The 19,522-nt window shown below is 36.1% G+C and overlaps 1 protein-coding gene across 1 annotated transcript in view; it reads left to right on the forward strand.

The window, feature by feature from the left end:
- Positions 1-12,889, forward strand: part of LOC107654180 (catenin delta-2-like) — a gene marked incomplete at its 5' end in the record, with an annotated part of 60,290 nt that extends 47,401 nt beyond the window's left edge. The window contains 3 exons of the mRNA XM_016441152.1: positions 7,967-8,098; positions 9,021-9,097; positions 11,023-12,889. Coding sequence (XP_016296638.1) covers positions 7,967-8,098; positions 9,021-9,097; positions 11,023-11,283 — 470 coding nt within the window. The remainder of the gene's footprint in view (positions 1-7,966; positions 8,099-9,020; positions 9,098-11,022) is intronic.
- Positions 12,890-19,522: the final 6,633 nt, after the last annotated feature.

Here is a 19,522-nt window from a genome sequence, read left to right on the forward strand (position 1 = left end):
ACACCAGCAGAGAGTCGTGACACATCAAAAGTGAATCACTCCCATTATAATCTACTGATACACTGGAAGCGCTCATCTTTGAATTTACATCATGAAAGCATTCATCACACAGTTTGCAGAGAAGATTATGGTTTTGTGCTTGGTGCATGTGTGAATATATTTATGTAGAATAATAAAGTAGATAAATTCAACTAAAAAAAGCCATGCAAAATGCCTTAGTGTAAATCTTTTCATTTAAAAATGACAAAGCATCGCTGATCGTTTTCCTCATTTTTATTAATAGCAGCAGACCTCACATTAAAATTACACAGAGATCAATGTTTCTAAGGCAGTTGCTCATTTAAGTTGGAGCTTTGTCTGGTCAGTACATCCACATTAAGGATTTTGGCATGAACTTCAATGCAGGGTTGACACGTTTTTGCTCATATTTTGCTCACTTTTATAATTTAATCATGAAGCACGGAGGTAATGCTTCTAATGCCATCAGACAAGGCCTTCAGATATACTTTTATGGGATGCCAGACCCTAACAACACAACAGCCATGATATGGAGTTGCCAGCTATTACTGTATTACTGAGACACATTGAGGCCAGGGGACTCAGAGCTCTTTGTTCATTTTAATAAAGTGCAATTGAGTTCATTACTGGTGTTTAAAGGAATAGTTCACTCAAAAATGACAATTTACTCACCCTTTGGCCATGCAAGATGTAGTTGAGTTTGTTTCTTTATCGGGACAGATTTGAAGAAATGTAGCATTACATCACTTGCTCACTAATGGATTCTCTGCAGTGAATGGGTGCCGTCAGAATGAGAGTCCAAACAACTGATAAAAACATCACAGAAATCTACAAGTAATCCACATGACTCCAGTCCATCAGTTAACACCTTGTGAAGCAAAACTCTGTTTTTTTTGTTTTTTTTAAATCCATCAAGGAATTTTAACTTTATATCATCACTTCTGGTAAAAATGCCAGTCCATAAACCCTTATAACGTTTTTTACAGTGAAAAAGTTCATCCCCTCTTTGTCCTCTCACATCAAAGTCCACAGACATATTTGATTAGAACTGTTTGGGACTGCTTTTGCATGATCTGTGCATAATTCTCTCCTGATTCAGACAAGATGACTTTCACTGGAGAAAGCAATATTATGGATAGAGGACTCGTATTTTAGCTGAAGCAATGGTTTCAAGTTTTAATGATTGATTTTTTTCTTACAAGCATGCCGCTTTTAACTTCACAGGACGTTAATGACTGGACTGGAGTGGTGTGGATAACTTGTAGATTTCTGTGATGTTTTTAATCAGCTGTTTGAACTCTCGTTCTGATGGCACCCATTCACTGCAGAGGATCCATCGGTGAGCAAGAGATGTAATGCTAAAATTCTCTAAAACTGTTCTGATGAACAAACAAGCTCATCTACATCTTGGATGGCCAGTACATTTTCAGCAAATTTTCATTTTTGGGTGAACTATTCTTTTCGGTAGAAATATCAAATACACGTTGTGTCTTTAATGACCCAAAAGTGTGAGGAAGCAATCTGTAGATCACTTCAAATACAACTTATGATGTGGCTAAGACTGAACTGTTTGCCCTGACTGAGAGAGCATTTTATTGTCACAATTTAACATTTTTGAGAGAAAACGGAAAGTTGGCCTTCACACCTGAGGATTTATAGACATACAGATTGCTAATTTCCTTTTACAACCTATATAACATAGTTCACAGACATTTGATTTCAACAATAAATGGTTAATGTCATCAGGTTTCTAAGGAATTTACTTTCGTTCACGAGGAATTTATTGACAATAATGGTTGTTGTGTGTATTAGCTTGTATATCAGGACATATTTCTCACAGAATCGAGTCTTTTCAGTGCTGTAGGCAAGGAGATACACACAAGTTCAACAATAGTCGAGTGTTCCTCTCCTGATACCATTGGAGCTCAGACACAAAAGCCCTTTCACCAAATCCGGCTAAATCAGGAAGATCTGCTGTGTAGCACATCTCTTCACAATATCAATTTTTCCTATATGTCCTTAGAAAAATATTGTTTTCATTTTCTACCATTAAGGTCATCAACTCTTCGGTAGAGTTGCAGCTTTACCTGAAGAAAATCAAATCAGAAAGCACTGTACATTGAGTTAAATGCATTAGTAGTTTCTGCGAAACTGCTTTGTGTGTTTCTGAGAATCTGTATTCGTGAGGTTTATGGAAATATGACAGGAGCCTTTGAGAGTCTCATCGCTTGTTGACTCCGTAACCGCCCGAGCTCTTCGATATTTAAGACCGATAATCAGTTATGTGCATATTTTTGCAAAATGATGCATTGTTGAGGAGCAATGATTAGATTAGGAGTCGTATCGAGGCAGTTTAGAGGAGGGTAAAGCACTTGCGGTTATAATCTGATTATGGGTTTGAAATAATTAGCATGCTAATGTTTCTCTTGGCCATTGTGGGTAGAGTGGTGCTCAAAGCTATTATGTGTTTTACTGGAGTGTGTGTATAAAAGAGCGTGTGTATATGTTTCGTGGTCAGGGCTAATCAGTAATAGGTATGTGTGCGAGCGTGTGTCTAAATCCTTCTATGCTGGCCAAAGAGGTCTTCCGTGCCCGTGAGCCTTCGGGTAGCTGTGTGCTTTGGAGATAGTGCCGCTGCCCACTATCCAGGGATCCAGGCTCGATCAGACCGGGCTGTAGGAGGGCCGGAGGGGGAGTGGCGCTGATCCAGTTAGAGCATTGAGGCTGGAAGGGATTTTTAGGCACAGAGGGAAGACTCTCTCCTGATCTCTGTGACCTTCTTACAGCTGTTTTGAAGTGGCTAGGACAAAACTCAGAGTTCATGGACAGAGGGAGAAATCAGGTCAGACAGTTCGATTTTAGGCCTACATCAAGTGATACAGTTTAGATTAGGGGCACCCCATCCTGTTCTTGAAGATCTACCTTCCTGCAAAGTTCAGCTTCAACCTTGATCAAACACAACCAGCTAATTAAGATATTCAGGAGCACTTGATAATTATAGACAGGTGTGTTGGATCAGGGTTGGAACTGAATTCTGCAGGTAAGTAGATCTCCAGAACCAGGTTTGGGCACCCCTGGTTTAGATAATACAAGAAATCAGCTTTTATAATAAATCTGCATGAAGTAATGGAGAAGGACTTGTGCTGTATTGTAATTAACTTTTGCACATTAATAGCATTTCCAAAGTCTAAGACATTTCCAAAAATAAGCAATTTGTCAGTCCACACAAAGGGGTGTGACACAATCACAGCCAATCAGAATGTACTGATGTTTAAAGAACAGTTATAAGTCAAGTCAAGTCAAGTCACCTTTATTTATATAGCGCTTTTAACAATACAGATTGTGTCAAAGCAACTGAACAGCATTAATTAGGAAAATAGTGTCAATAATGCAAAATGACAATAGTAAACACAAATTTTTCAGTTAAAGACAGTTCATCATTGAATTCAGTGATGTCAACATCCAGCTCAGTTTAAATAGTATCTTTGCAATCAAGTCAACGGTATCGCTGGAAATGAAGTGTCCCCAACTAAGCAAGCCAGAGGCGACAGCGGCAAGGAACCAAAACTCCATCGGTGACAGAATGGAGAAAAAACCTTGGGAGAAACCAGGCTCAGTCGGGGGGCCAGTTCTCCTCTGACCAGACTGTTATAAGAAACAGAAGTTAGACCAATGAGATTTCACAGGGGGTGGAGCTACCCACCTTGCAACCACTCAGAACACTCTAGCAAATGTATAGACCTTATGTGCCAGAGAAACAAGTGCACAGCCATCATTCGAATTTTATGTTTGAACTTCCATTTTTGCAGTAGCTCTGTATACTGTGTACCTGTACGGGGTAAATTTTGTTTTTAAAACGTACATAAAAGATTTTTAATATAACATTCCTATAATTTAATATAGCAATGCCTTTCACTCACTGAATTAGCAGTTATCAGTTTCATAAATAAAGACAAAATGAGTGAAAGAAGGCGATTTATGAATGCTGAAGAGGTAGGCTATAAGCACTAAATGCCATGAGCGATGCAGAGTCTGACGGTGGGGAGATAAGTAAAGCGTCCTGTCGGCTCAGCATCTGACGGCGATAAATATATCATATTAAGACGTTTTATCCTAATGTTACTCATAATTGTTCAAAATTTGGATTAATTATTTAATTTTTGTTTTGCCATTTCTATCGTTTATTGTTTGCTTCTGTGGTGCTATTTAGTCTGTCTGTTTCCTGAAGAAGAAACAAAATCTGATCTATGATGTAATCAATAACACAATTTTTTTGATTACCCAAAGTAAGCATAATACAGTGAAATAATATGTTCTTTAACCATTCAAAAACAGCTGTCATGTGCATGGGTAAAATTTACCCGCTGGTGCTTTTAGGCAGTGTTGGGGAAAGTTACTTGCATTACAATATTGCGTTACTCCATAAAAAAAGTAACTAATTACGTTACTTAGTTACTTTTTGTGGAAAGGTTAATAGAATGGGATTAAATACAAAGGATATTTGTGTTGTTTAACATTTAATTATTGCAGGTTTCCGTCATGTTCTGAGTTGCATTATTTTTATCCATTTTGAGGAATACTGAATCTGTGGGGTTTTTTTGTGAGCGAGATGAATTAATGCATATTCATATTTATTTTAGAACTACAGTAACATCTTCTGATTTCTCTCAACATGGGGACAGGAGTGCTGTCAGTCAATAAATTGGGGGGAAAAAAGTAACTTGCATTACTTATTTGAAAAAGTAACTCAGATATTCTCTTGTAAATTAAAAAGTAATGCGTTACTTTATTAGTTACTTGAAAAAAGTAATCTGATTACATAACTCACGTTACTTGTAATGCGTTACCCCCAACACTGCTTTTAGGTATACAGCGACCCCTGGCGGTTCTAGTGTTAAGAGCTGGTGAAGTGGATTTACTTATTGTAGAGTTAACAAATGTTATCATTAACATTGTAATGTTTGAAGCAGATGTCATAACAAATGTCAGTAGCCCATTAAGAATTTAAAACGAACGTTTCATTCATAAATCTGTAAATTTTAGTCCTGTGGAGTTTCGCTCCATCCTTGATAAAAACTCCCCTGCCTGCTGCTTTTTAATAACCCTTAGACCTTGATTATCTTGTTCTGGTGTGTTTGATTAGGGTTGGAGCTGAAGTCTGCAAGACTGTGGCTCTCCAGCATATAGCAGCTTTCTAACAATAACACAGAACACTGCTTAGCAGCGCCATAGCCAGTGCTGGGTAGATTACTTACAAATTGTAATCTGTTACTGATTACAAATTACGTTAAAAAATTGTAGTCAGTAATGTTATCAAGATTACTAATTTTAGTTAATGTATTCTGACTACTTTTAGATTACTTTTGACATAATATTTATAAGGAATGTTTGTCTCTAGAACTGAGGCCGATGCGATACGCATCTCGATACATAGCCAACGATACGATACATTAAAGATACATATGACGCAACTACCGATGTGATATGATTCACCCCAATTATGATGCAGTGCAATCTGATTTCGATTCGATTCAACACAATGCGATTCAAAGCATTATGATGCAATGGAAAAAAAATATGATGCTATGCAATTCAGTATTGTACAGATAATTTGCTTTATTTCTTTGGTTCAGACAGACAGCCATGTTAATCTATATTCTATGTGACTCTCAGGACACTCCTCGGTCTCCATAGTGTTGTAATATGTCATATTCACGTAGCAGCACTTTCTAAATAATAAAAGTATAGTGCATCTACTAATAATTATATATAAATACAGCGGGTAAAATAAGTATTGAACACGTCACCATGTTTCTCAGTAAATATACACTAAAGGTGCTGTTGACATGAAATATTCACCAGATGTCGGTAACAACTCAAGTAATCTATACATACAAAGAAAACAAAACAAATAATTTCAGAAATTAAGCTGTGTAATAAAATGGAATGACACAGGGAAAAAGTAAAAAGAACACATGAAGAAAGGGAGGTGCAAAAAGGCATAGAAAGCCAAGACACCAGCTGAAATCTATCAATAATTAGAACAATAATTAGAAAGCAATCCTGCCCCTTGTCAGTGGAAATAATATTAGCTGATTCAGTCCCAACTGGTGGCCTATAAAAATGTTTCTCATTACCAAGGTGTCACACAAGAAACATCTCATGATGGGTAAAAGCAAAGAGCTCTCTGAAGATCTTCGCAACCTTATTGTTGCAAACCATACTGATGGCATTGGTTACAGAAGGATATTCAAACTTCTGAATGTTCCAGTAAGCACTGTTGGGGCCATAATCTGGAAGTGGAAAGAACATAATTTCACCATAAACCAGCCACGACCAGGTGCTCCTCGCAAGATTTCTGACAGAGGAGTAACAAGAATTATCAGAAGAGTTGTCCAACAGCCAAGGACCACTTGTGGAGAGCTTCAGAAAGAACTGGAATTAGTAGGTAGAAGTAATGCACTCAACCGCCGTGACTTGTATGTACGCTCACCATAAAAGACTCCTTTGCTGCAGAAAAAGCAGGTTGAAGCTCGTTTAAAGTTTGCTGCACAACATTTAGACAAGCCTGTAAAATACTGGGAGAATATAGTCTGGTCAGATGAGACCAAAATTGAACTCTTTGGATGCCATAATACACACCATGTTTGGAGGTCAAATGGCACTGCACATCACCCCAAAAACACCATACCAACAGTGAAGTTTGGAAGTGGGAACATCATGGCTTGGGGCTGTTTTTCAGCATACGGCACTGGCAAAATTAATATAATTTACATTCTTGATAAAAATCTGTTGCCATCTACCAGGATGATGAAGATGAAATGAGGGTGGACATTTCAGCAAGACTGATCCCAAACATACAGCCAAGGAAACTCTTAATTGGTTTCAGAGAAAGAAAATAAAGCTGCTAGAATGGCCCAGCCAATCATCTGACTTGAAGTCTATAGAAAATCTATGGAAAGAACTAAAGATCAGAGTTCATAGAAGAGGCCCACAGAACCTTCAAGATTTGAAGACAGTTTGTGTGGAAGAATGGGCCAAAATCACACCTGAGCAATGCATGCGACTAGTTTCTCCATACAGGAGACGTCTTGAAGCTGTCATTACCAACAAAGGCTTTTGTACGAAGTATTAAATATATTTCAGTAAGCATGTTCAATACTTTTTCCCTGTGTCATTCCATTTAATTACACATAACATAATTTCTGAACATATTTGTTTTGTTTTCTTTGTATGTATTGATTACTTGGGTTGTTACCGACATCTGGTGAAAATGTCAAGACAACAGCACCTTTAGAAATATATTTACTGAGAAAAATGGTGACGTGTTCACCGATGCGAATCGGTGAATCTTACCATCCCTATTGTTTATAGATTTAAATGTTAAATCCAGATCACATGTAAGTAGTTACTACCCAGCACTGATCATAGAAACCACCCATAACCCCTAATATTTCCTCTGGTCTAATTGCTTCCAGAGGTGGTTTGTCACATGGTAACTTTTCTGTCATGACTTGACCCTTTTTTTTTCCAAAAGATGGCACTTCAAGGACAAATATGGTATTCTTTGTGTGATTTCTTGTTTTTTATGACTTGGTGGAGCTGGATGTTACAGGACCTGTTGGAAACATCCTTCATGCTGTCATGCTAAACAGCACTAATGATGAATAATGATGAACATCTCTGCATGTCCAGCCTCGTACAGGCAGGAAATGATGAACAGAGACAGTAAGAAATGGAGAGAGACAATTGGACAAAATAAACAGAAACTGAAAAAAGAGCAAAGAACTACAAATTCAAAGTTGGTTACACCGACATAAAGATGGCAGACAGAACAATATCTAAATAAAAAAGAGGAAAAGCTACAAAAAAGCTAAAAGTGTAAAATCAGGCCAGTGTGTCTCCAAGATGCTCAGTAAGAAGGTTTGTGTGATGATTTGAATTGCAGCCAGCGCCCCCGCCTCACCCAGAGAGATGATCAGCCTCAAGGACAGGAAGAGTGACTACGACTCCACTGGAACCAACGCCAGTTACCATGGAAACAAAGGAGACCACACTTCCAGAAAAGACACAATGGCAGGTAGGTCTAACTTCAGCATGAGGAGGAAGATCAGAGTTTTATTTGAAGCACTTAACAGCAAGTAAACTAGATGTACACTTACAGAACTGTGAGTTCCACTGTTTTCTGAGCTTTTTATGTAAAATTACTTTTGAATGGACAAAAAAATTATAAGAATAACAAAGTCTAAACTCTACCATTCATGAAAACATCCATGGTGAATTATTTTTCAACTGCTGCTGCAGAATGTAAGGTTTTACACAAGAGAATGTGAACTTGAATATTTACAATAATTTTGCTTAAATTAAAAATAAGGCAACATAGATAACAGTGATTTTATGTCCATGAATTAGAATATTTTGTATTTATTGTTATATTGGTGCATATAACTTATATCAATGTTGATATATATTTATATAATGAAAATATATTAATATTTTAATTGTATGTATTTATTGATAATATTAATATGCATTAATTTGTATTTATATTAATAATTTTCATTTGTACTGTAAATATTAAGGGGGGGCCACAACATTATTAGCAGGATTAATCTAAGATCCATTATTAATTTAATGTATTGTGTATTAAAATGTGTCATAATATACAAATCAAAATATGTTTGATACTGAAATGTTGTATTTTAATATATGTGAGAAAAAAACAACACTGTCTGGGTTTGAATTCTTGGCCGGCCGGCCACATGTAAGTGTTATTAGGATGAAGTGTGTTTACGGTCCATCAAGCTTTATCCCTGAGTCACATTTGGTTGAAATAGAGCCCAGAGTTCCTTGCTACAGCCCTGCCAGAGTATCTTATAAAAGGATGGATTTGTTTCACTCTCAATAAGTACAATTTCCAGAATTTTTCAGTTGTTTAATGCTTGATTTATTTAAAAAAAAAACATTCTCTGCACATTCACACTCTCCCTTTCATCCCGCAGTTCAAACCTCCTGTGGAACATCCACATTGTTCCGCAACTCGTACGAGACTTCAAATGACGAGATCAAACACAACCAGGTGAGCAATGAATCAGCCTGAGACGACTTAACAAACCAGGGTCAAACAGGGACTGCAGTTCCAAGGCTGCATGAGAAATATGTCTCCAATTGTGGAAATCCTTGCGAAAATCAGACACCGTTTACGTTTACTACAACTGATATGTGGCTATGTTGGGATAAGTCATTAGCGAATGTTTTCAACACAAGGCAGCTGTCTATCTACCAATCCAGAACTGTGTTGGCAAACAAAAGGCTGAAGATCTATTCGTTCTTGCATAGACCTGTCAGATGTTGTTTATTTGACTTTGTGAGCCGTCATGCTATGCTAATGAATCGCAACTATATGCTTCCAAGTGCTAGGCACTTTGGCCATATAGAAGACATATTACTTCTACTTGACAAGGTTCATCATGGTAAATTTTCAGATTTCATATGGATAAAGTTTGCCAGATGTCCCTGGCACACTTCCGAACCACACCGTATGTTGAGTCAGTCGACAGAAATGCTTTCCCAGACGAGCAGCTGCGAGGAGGCTGGGTACTGATAAGCCTGGCTTCCACATGGATCTTTCCTTTCTGTAGCTGGAGAGCATTCAGCTCTGAATCTTTTTCAATTAGTAACATCTCATTTTCTGCTTCAGATCTCTCTGTTATCGAAAGCAGCTCTGAATGGACAGAATAATGTGAATTTAAAGGGTTAGATCACTCAAAAATGAAATGTTTGTGATCATTTACTCACCTTGTGTTGTTCCGAACTCACCTGGCTTGCTTCCACAAAAGGAGATGTTAGGCAGAATGTCTGCATATTCCGTTTTTGTTTTCATGAAATATTAAATGGGTCATGAAATGCAGTTTCAGATTTTTGTATTATGCTTCTCAAGGTTAGTTTTTTGCACCCAAAACAGTCCAATATTTGTAAAAATAATCATTTTCCCTCCTCATTTCACTCTCTGTGAAAAACACTCAATTTCAAGGGGCGTTACCTCTCGCAGATACAGATGTAAATGCCCAATGCTGCGACTGGCTAAATTCACTGCACCATATCCATAATAAAAAACAATCTGGTGGGGGGTCAGAATTCAGAACAACACCAGCAGCATGTTTAGAATAATTCATAAAACAGTCCGTTGTGAAATGTGAAGAACAAATCAAAACTTTATCTCTCAGGCACATCATTAAAAATAAACTGAAGTCATGCATTTCTAATGCTCAGATCTTTAGGAGGCTATGCAAGGGATGTGCAGTTTCTTTACATCCACTGACAGAACAACGTCTGAGTTTGACAGTCTTATTCCTCGGATTGCTTATGATGATGCAGATTAAGGGGCGTCTCGAGGAGAATTGTGACAACACCATTTTCCAAATTTCAAATCTGAATCAAATCTGTTCATAAGGGTATAGAATAATTCATGGTTTAAACTGGTGAGTTAGTTTTGAATTTTGAAACTGGCAATATTTTAATTCTCCATTTCATGACACCTATAAGTGTTCTTTGCGAAGACATTTTGCTATAACAGCAGGAAATTATAGAGTATTGTAAAAACTCTGACAGCAGTGAATTCATAAATACATACAGGGCCAAACATTATTGATTGGTTTGTAATTTTCAACCAATTTTTACTGATGCTACCAAGACTATTACAAGTCATTGTTGCAATTTCAGCAAAAACTCAAAGATAATTTTACCTAGCTGAGTTTAAAAAGTTGACAAAGAGAATTTGTCACTGAAAACTAAATGTTTGTGTTTGCAAGGCCGTAATGTGTGTACAGTATCAAATAATGTGTGATAAAGCACTGGGCCATCCTTATTGTTGAGCCTTGTACAATATAAAAAAACATCGGCTCCAAATCAATGTGTTTGGAAGCACAACAGCTGCCTCTTCCTCCCAAATTTGAGATATGAGAAGTTGATCAACTTCACTTACAAATCCTTCTTTCACCTCAGGTCCCAGTGCCGCCCACACCACAGGAGCCACCGCGCAATGACTACGAGGCGTACCCCATCTATCAAAACTCCACCAGGGACTTTGAGGAGCCATTTTTTGAGGATCAGGTCCATCGCCCACCTCCCGCCACCGATCTGAATATGCACCTGGGACTCAAGTCCACCGGGAATTACGTGGACTTCTACTCTGCCGCCCGGCCCTATAGCGAACTCAACTACGAAACGAGTCACTACCCCGCGTCCCCCGACTCTTGGGTTTAGGACTTCGAGCACGTAGAGGCCGAGAAACTGCATGTGCATGCATATCGCAAAACATTTTTCAGCGAGTTTTGTTAGTCTAAGCTGGTTCCATGGCGAATATGAGCGGAGTTGAGCAAAAAAAAGAAAAAAGAAAGAAAGCGAGAGAGAAAAGAAGGCCTTGACAGAGAAAGAATGCATGAGATGAGAGAGAGCACATACTTTAAAGAGAAGTGAAAGCTTAACCTTTGGAGTAGAAAGTGGGTTTGTATTGAAAGGTATTTGAAAAGTGTAGAGGGAAAAAAACAGAAATATAGCAGAGGAAGGCGAGGTATGGAAGCACAAGAAAATTAAGTTTGTAAAACGAGCTACGGGAACAGCTTTTCACTATTTTCAAAACTTCCTTTTCATTTATTTGGCGTCACGGTGGATCAAAAGCTTTTTCTTTACACATTTTCCACACTATTTTTATTTGATCTTTTTTAATTCGATGTAAAGTATTTGGTGTACATTAAAGAGATGCATAATGCATTGTGTAATTACACAGACCACTCGGTTCTTCCCATGGCTTTGGGTATTTGTTTTACAGTACAAGAAAAAGACAAAAAAAAACAAAAAAAGAATCCTCTGAGAGATGTTTAATCTTCAGTGTCCCTTCCCCAAAATTACATTCGAAGAACAAGGATGTAAATGCCAGTATCGTTCGTTCTGAAAACGTGAATATGTCTGTGGCAACTAAAACAAAAGCAGACGAAGACCGGAGCATCGTTCCACTCTCCTCTCCTCGTCAATCAAGTGCTTTCTCACTGCCTACAAAAATAGATGTAGATTTTTGACAGATTCTTTTTTCAATTTCACTTTTTTCTTTCTTGACTCAGTGTTGAATAAAACTAAATGCGGCTATTTGTCATCCATATTTGCAGGAAAACTGTCTGTTTTAGACCTTGATCTCAGTTTTCCGTGCTAAGTGACTGTGCCAAATTTAAAAATCTCTTCAGTAAGCACTGGAGACATTAAGTTTTTCAGTTAGTTACTTCTTCGATTTGTACCTGTGTTTTTTGTTCATAAGTGTGTTTTACTGGAATTAAGCGACATCTAGAAAACACTGGAATACTACCAGGAGGGCAAAACGTAACTTTGCGAGCTTAATTCCCTCCAAAGATGTACAAAAAAACCCTGTCTCTCAATGTTAGTTGAGTGTGTGCTGTATGTCGATCAGTGTTTGCTATGAGAGGCTTTGTTTCTGACAGGTGGCTTCTTCTGTTTGACTTGACCAGAGATGATGAACTGCTACACTGAGATGTTAATAGAGAATGATAAATATATAAATATGAATATAAATATAGATCTATATAATTTTTATTTGTTGATGTCAGTGTCACTGAAAGCAACAAACCAGGAAAGACTTGTACAAAAAAAGAAAAACGATTCTGTTTACCTTCATGTTCTGATTCCAACAGAGAAAAGAGAAAATGAAACTTGAAATGTTGACCTGGTCCCAGTTGTGTTGTTACCAAGCTACTAAAATAATCACGTTGGATTTGGATGATGTTCTGATGTCAGGACAATAAATTACTCTTTGTGATTTGGAGCCGTTTTCTTATGTCCAGTAGATATGCCACGAAATCAGTTTCACATCCGAACAATTCTGCATTTATTCTAGTAAGTTTCGCCACACAATGGCCATGTACACGCTGCAGCTAAATTCGGTTGTCAATTCACCTCTTAGTGCTTTTTGTACACACACAGTTCAGTACTTCACTTTAGTAAGGAAGTGACAACCACATTCTACAACCGAATTGACTTCTGAAAAATGCAGGTAGTGACAACCACATTTGCAGAAATTCATGCTGTGTGTACAGAACCGAACTGAACAATTAGTTTTTAATGACGTATTTAAATGCGTATCAGAGTTGTGGTGCAAGAAATCACAGCGAAGGAGGTACGTCTTGACTCAGTGTTGCCAAATCTGGCTATAAAAAAAGAATAAGAACAAGCCTATAATAAACTTAAATAAACCAATCATGTTATCTTGGAAATAAACAACATACCAAAATATCGCAACCTGCACGTGCCTACTTTATTATCTCCATGAAATTAATCGCTTTATGAGCCAAGCCCAAAGACGCTTAATAAGCGATGCTTTTCGTAACTGAGCTCACTCTGCAAAGCAACCATTCAAACTTAAAACACGATGGCTCTGTAAACTGTGGTTTAGTTAAAATCGCAAAACATAACTTTGGTCGCTGTAATATTATATAGTTAAAAATAGCGGATAACAAAAACATGACGCCAGAATGCTGCTATGGTTAGGCTACTATAGTCATCGCAGTTTCGAGAGCGAGTTCTGTTCCATACGCAAAAAAATTATAATAATTTGGGGATTCACTCCTGTATTTAAATGTATTTAACCTTCTGGCCCTCTTCAGTCATTTTTGACCGAAACATTTTATATTTTGAAATTTTAAAAATCTTAGCTTCATCGGAATGAGATGACACTTGGTGACTTTTGTCACATTAGCAATCTGAACACACGAAAAAATCATGGACATGATTCGGATATGTTAAAGGGTCAAAAAAAATAGTCACACTTGACTTCTTCGCGGACAAAAATGACCGACATAGTAAATGAATGGGAAATACGAAAACATTTTCATTTCTGTTCTGAAGTTTTATTAACATTTATTGGATTACATTGAATAAAATATCAATTAATTACTAAATGTTTGTATAAAGTGTTTTGAATTATCACTATCCATTCCTTATTTTGTTAGATTTTTTAATTATCAAATACTGAGTAACAAAAATGCTTTCTATGTGTTCCCTTTCTAACAAGATTTTAATGTTTGACTGTAAAACCTGATACTTATCTAACCAAAAATATCTAAACCTTGACAAAAAGTAGTCTTTTCGAATGTCTAGATATATATCTAAATGCAAAACCTAAAAAAATGAGGAAATTATGTCTAAAAACCAACGGGAATCCAAAAGCCTTTTACAAAAGTTTTTATTTTTTAATGCCTCCAGATGGTTCAATTCTCACTACAAAAAATGGATTTTAAATGCCTTCACTCTATTTTGATGTGAAATATTGCATTTATTAAAAAATAGTAAAGAAATAAAGAAATAAAAAATATATATTAATTCTAATGGAGAATATAGCTCATTAAAATTGTATAAATATTGCATAGTATCATAAAATTCCCTCAAAATCATAAATAATAATCAAAAAATATTATTGAACAAAAATATATTACATTGATTTTCCTGGGGGGAAAAAAAAAAGTTACATTTCAAGGCTTCGGTCACTTTTGACCGCAAAGGAGGCAAGTGTGACTCCTAAACGAAGAGGGCCAGATTAAATGCTTGTCACCAGTGTTGGGAAGGTTACTGTGGAAATGTAGGCCTAATAGGTTACAGATTACAAGTTTCCCTATTTAAAATGTAATAAGTAGTGTAATATCAATTACTTTATTAAAATAATGTAACTGATTACATTTGATTACTTTTTGATTACTTTTCTAAATTTCTAACAAATGTTTTTTCAACTGTTAATCATTTTGAAACATTTAAAGCAGGCAGGGTTAACCTCACAGAGGTTATCACTGATTACGGTCAGACGTTCAAAATACTTCATCACTTAAATTAAGATTATAATCATTTCAAATTAAAGCACAGCCGCCACAGCATCAGACTTTAGCTCCTCTTTTTACTTAAAGATCGTTCTGAGTTTAAATACAGATTTTAAATCATAAGACATAGTTTAATAGCTAGGCCTATGATACTGTTTTTGAAATCAAATGTTTGCATTACTATGACAAGAAACACTGGCATCTAACAATGCCTTGGGGGAAAAAAACAGCTAATCTTAAAAAATAAAGCATATACATAAAACCATATAGGAAATAAAACAAGCTAGTTATTAAATAAGCATGTGCACTATTCTGTGTCCTAAACTCAAACACTGGTGTCTCATATTTTAGAGCAGTCAATGCAATTTAGGAAAGAACTCAATCATATCTGTGTGTGAAAATATTCAGATGTAACCCCCTTTGTAATCTTTAACAGTTTCATAAGTAACCATAATTTAATTACACAATTTTTCTCAGTAATTTAACAGATTACAGTTTATTTTGTAATTAAATTATGTAATTCCGTTACATGTAACTAGTTACTCCAACACTAGTTGTCACTCCTGACAATTTAAAGGTGGCCAATAATGTAGGGCAGTTTGATTCTAAACATTGTGTTTTATTTATTATTTATTTATTTGGACAAAAATTAATTAAAAATAATTATTCATGAACACACTTAAAGGATAAGTTCAACCAAAATGCAGCAGGTTATCTAAAACAATGTCGAATATTTTCACGTGTAAGTATCCTTTGTTCATTGCCATGCCAACCGCTTATGACTGTTTATGAGTTTTTTTGTGTATAAACAGGAAACCGAGAACTGTTGTTGTCAAGTCACTTCATTAATAATGTCACCCCCCTCCTCCCCTTTAAACCATAACATTTCTGCAAGCCTAAATTGTCCACATTAATGTGGTTTTGTATTAGGTTAATGGTATTACTGTATGCGTTTTATATATTCATAATAGCATTGTATATGTCTTTTAAACATTTGGAGACTCACCAAGTAGGATTACAAAGAACCTCTGGCCAGATACCCACAATTCCTTTTATTGATCCGCTCTTCCACCACTTCCGGGTGCGGTATTGTCAGATCCACAGCCATATGAATGTTCTATCACCGTGATGAAAGAGACTACGGAGCGTTCCCTAGGAAACAGGAAAACAGAAGCAAAAGATGCTGGCTTTGAATCCTAACCATAATCCATAGCTCAGTGGAGAGCACAGTTTCAGAGCATTACATCCCCAGCAGGCTTTGCATGATGTACAAAGGGTCTCTTGCGCCGATTTCGGCAACCCAACAATTCGCACATGGACACACAGACGTAAAGAGAGGGCCTGTACCTGTTATTACCTGTAGCGGGAGAGGAAATAAATAAGCACACAGGATGGATTCTCCTCTTAGAGAAGGAGGATGTGGCGGCTCATGCCTGGCGAGGTATTATGGGGATTAAGTAACAGGCACCTTAAATTTAGCCCTTTGAGACGGACTCTATCTGCTCATTTCCTGTCAGTATGAGTATTGTCATTACTTCTCTGCTTTCAGGGACAGAGTTCCTCCATCCAGCACAGGAGAGACAGAAATTAGATGTGTGTTTTGGTCTGTGGCACAAGAATGAGGGTCCTGATGGTCATGGCAATGCAAGGGAATTTTAAAACGGATTCCGAAGTAAAAGTCATGGAAAAGCCACATATTTTTCTCGTTTTTGCTCTGCTCTGTAATATTGCATCAGCTAGATATAGTAGCTGGAGAAAAACTTGCCCTCGAGCGATCGTGATAACATCAGCCTGTCCGCTGAGGGTTTTATTGGAGACATTTGTACACTAGTAAGTGTCATTGTTGAAATCTATTTTTTTTTTAAGATTTTTTTTCCTGACATACAACTGGAAATCTACCTCAGCGATCTCTAATAAAATTATTCCTTACAAGCAAGTACACACGAGTTGACTGGGAATGTCGGAAAAGTCAATGAAATGTATTGATCACTGAATATTATCCATACACTTCAGTTCTTAAGTTTGGGTTAAGTAAGATTTGTAATGGTTTTAATGACCAAGGCTGCATTGATTTGATTAAAAATACAGTAAACACAGTAATACTGTGAAATATTATTACAATGCAAAACAGCTTTTTTATATATATTTTAAAACGTAATTTATTCCTGTGATGGCAAAGCTGAATTTTCAGCAGCCATGTCTCCAATCTTCAGTCTCACATGATCCTATAATTCAGTTTAATATGCTGATTTGGTGCTCAAGAAACATTAACTATTGTTATTAATTGTGAAAATGGTTGTGTTGCTTAATATTTTTATGGAAACCCTGATCATTTCTTTTTCAGGATTCTTTGATGAATAGAACGTTCAAAAGAATAGCATTTATTTGAAATAGGAAACTTGTTTTTACTGTCACTTTTGATTAATTTAATGTGTTCTTGATGAATACATGTATTAATTCTTTCAAAATCTTAACTGACCCCCTTTGAACGGTAGTGTATAATGGCAGAAGAAATATTGTATGTAATAAACCCTTAAAAATAAGGGTTATTTATTAGCATCTGGTTCCACAAAGAAACTTTAACATACCTTCCCTTGCACAAAAGGTTCTTTAATCCCCCTTTTGAACCCTTTATTTTAAAGTATTGTGCAATCTGTATGCTTGTTAAATAAAGGTTCTTTATTGGCATCGATGGTCCTAACCTCCAACATCCAGAAAACCTTTCAAATGCAGAAAAGTTTCTTTATACTGGAAAAAGGTTCTTTAGATTTTTTAAATGTCCTTCAAAATGGTTCATTTAAGAACTGTTGACTGAAAGGTTCTTTGGGGAACCAAAAAAGGTTCTTGTATGGCATCGCTGCAAAAAAAAATAAAACCCTTTGGAGCCTTTATTTTTCAGAGTGTATCAGGACCCTCACTGACAAGCAAAGTACTGAGGGAATGAAAAATTGAATTTTTTGGCTTCAGTCTTGCATATCATAAAACAAAAGTCTCCTCATCTGGAGTCCGTTATTAGATTTGTGAGTCTAGACTTACAAACATTATCAAGTCAGTAATGTTAGATTAACATTATTTGCAGACTTGAATTCTGGGATATATTAGTCTGAATGTTGGCAATTGTAGACTGCTTGTCTCCGTTACAGTAACCTGTAAGTGTTTCTGACTCACAGGTTGAAATATTTCAATGCAACACTCAGTGTCAGACCCTCGCTGTCTCATCCCCTCGGCTCTGTGAAGTTGTAAAATTAAATTCAGAGGGTGTGCAGAATAGCTCTATTTCCCCTGAACCCATGCGATGATTAAGTGTTCAATATGTACCAAAGTTTCATTTTCAGTGTGCGCCGCCTCACGCTGTGGGATTATAATCTAATGTGGCATGAAAATAGGTCTTCAATTGAACAATGTGATTCATTTTACACCAGGGCAAATACGGCAAGAACTCGAAACCCATCTCTCTTCCATACTGTTGACACATCCATGAATTAGAGTCCAAAATACAGATTTGGCACAAAATCAATTTCTGTGTGGACAAAAGTTAAATAAAAGGATCATCAGCCCACTGCAGATGAAATTATTCATGAAGGGAAAATGAATTTTCGTCAGGATTCAGTCTAGAGCCTGGACAGACTGAACAGGGTTTAATAGGCATCCGTGAATGTCAGATGCTACATTTTTGTGCCAGACCTGATTAAATCAGTCATTTCCCAACAAAATGACCAATAGTTTCGTTTTCATGTACAAGGGAATATCAAAAGGAGTTCAGGACACCCCCAAAAAGTCTGCTATAATAATGATTTGCATTGTAACAATTTTCAGAACAATTAAGCTCATCCTCAGTTGTCATTACTGTAATGTAAAATACAATCTTAATCTAATAACATGAAATTAAGATTAAATTTTATCATGATTTTTATAATAGTCATTGTTTTACTGTATTGCAGTAAAACAGCTGTACATTGTAACATTTTTCAGAAGTTGTAAATAAAACTATTATTGAATTCCTTGTTTTACAAGGAAATATTTCAGTTATGTTTAATTCAACGTGTCTTGCCATTTCTTTATAATTATCTGTGAAATTTACTAGCAATTTCTAAGTGAAAATGGCTTCTACACCAATTTTTTCAATGTATTTTAAATTTTTACATAATTTAAATACTAAAATAAACATTAAATGCACTTCAACAAATGCTACAATTATACTTTATTTTTTATAAACAATAATATTTATGTAAAAACATATGTTTTATGAATTTATTTTATTTTATTCTATCTTTAATATGAACCATGAAAATATTCATTTTTTTTACTTTTTCAATAATAGCAAAGCAACTGTTTTACTGTCAAAAAAAACAATGACTATTACAGTAATAATAATTACTTAAAAATACTAAAATTACCAGACATTACAGTAATAAGAATTATGGGGGAAATGTGCTTAATATGTCCTGAAAATGAGGAGGGGTTGAAATTATACAGTATGAGGACATTTCTTGATAGGTTGTCACAAAGAAACTCAATCTTTAAAAGTCCTCAATAATAATCAGAACAGTATGGTTATTAGAGCATGCAAGCTAAAGGTTACATAAAGCTCCCATCAGTCTCCCATGATACATCCAATGTGAACGTCATAG

The sequence above is a fragment of the Sinocyclocheilus anshuiensis genome, unplaced genomic scaffold, assembly GCF_001515605.1.
Source record: "Sinocyclocheilus anshuiensis isolate Anshui unplaced genomic scaffold, SAMN03320099.WGS_v1.1 scaffold655, whole genome shotgun sequence".
Taxonomy (NCBI): domain Eukaryota; kingdom Metazoa; phylum Chordata; class Actinopteri; order Cypriniformes; family Cyprinidae; genus Sinocyclocheilus; species Sinocyclocheilus anshuiensis.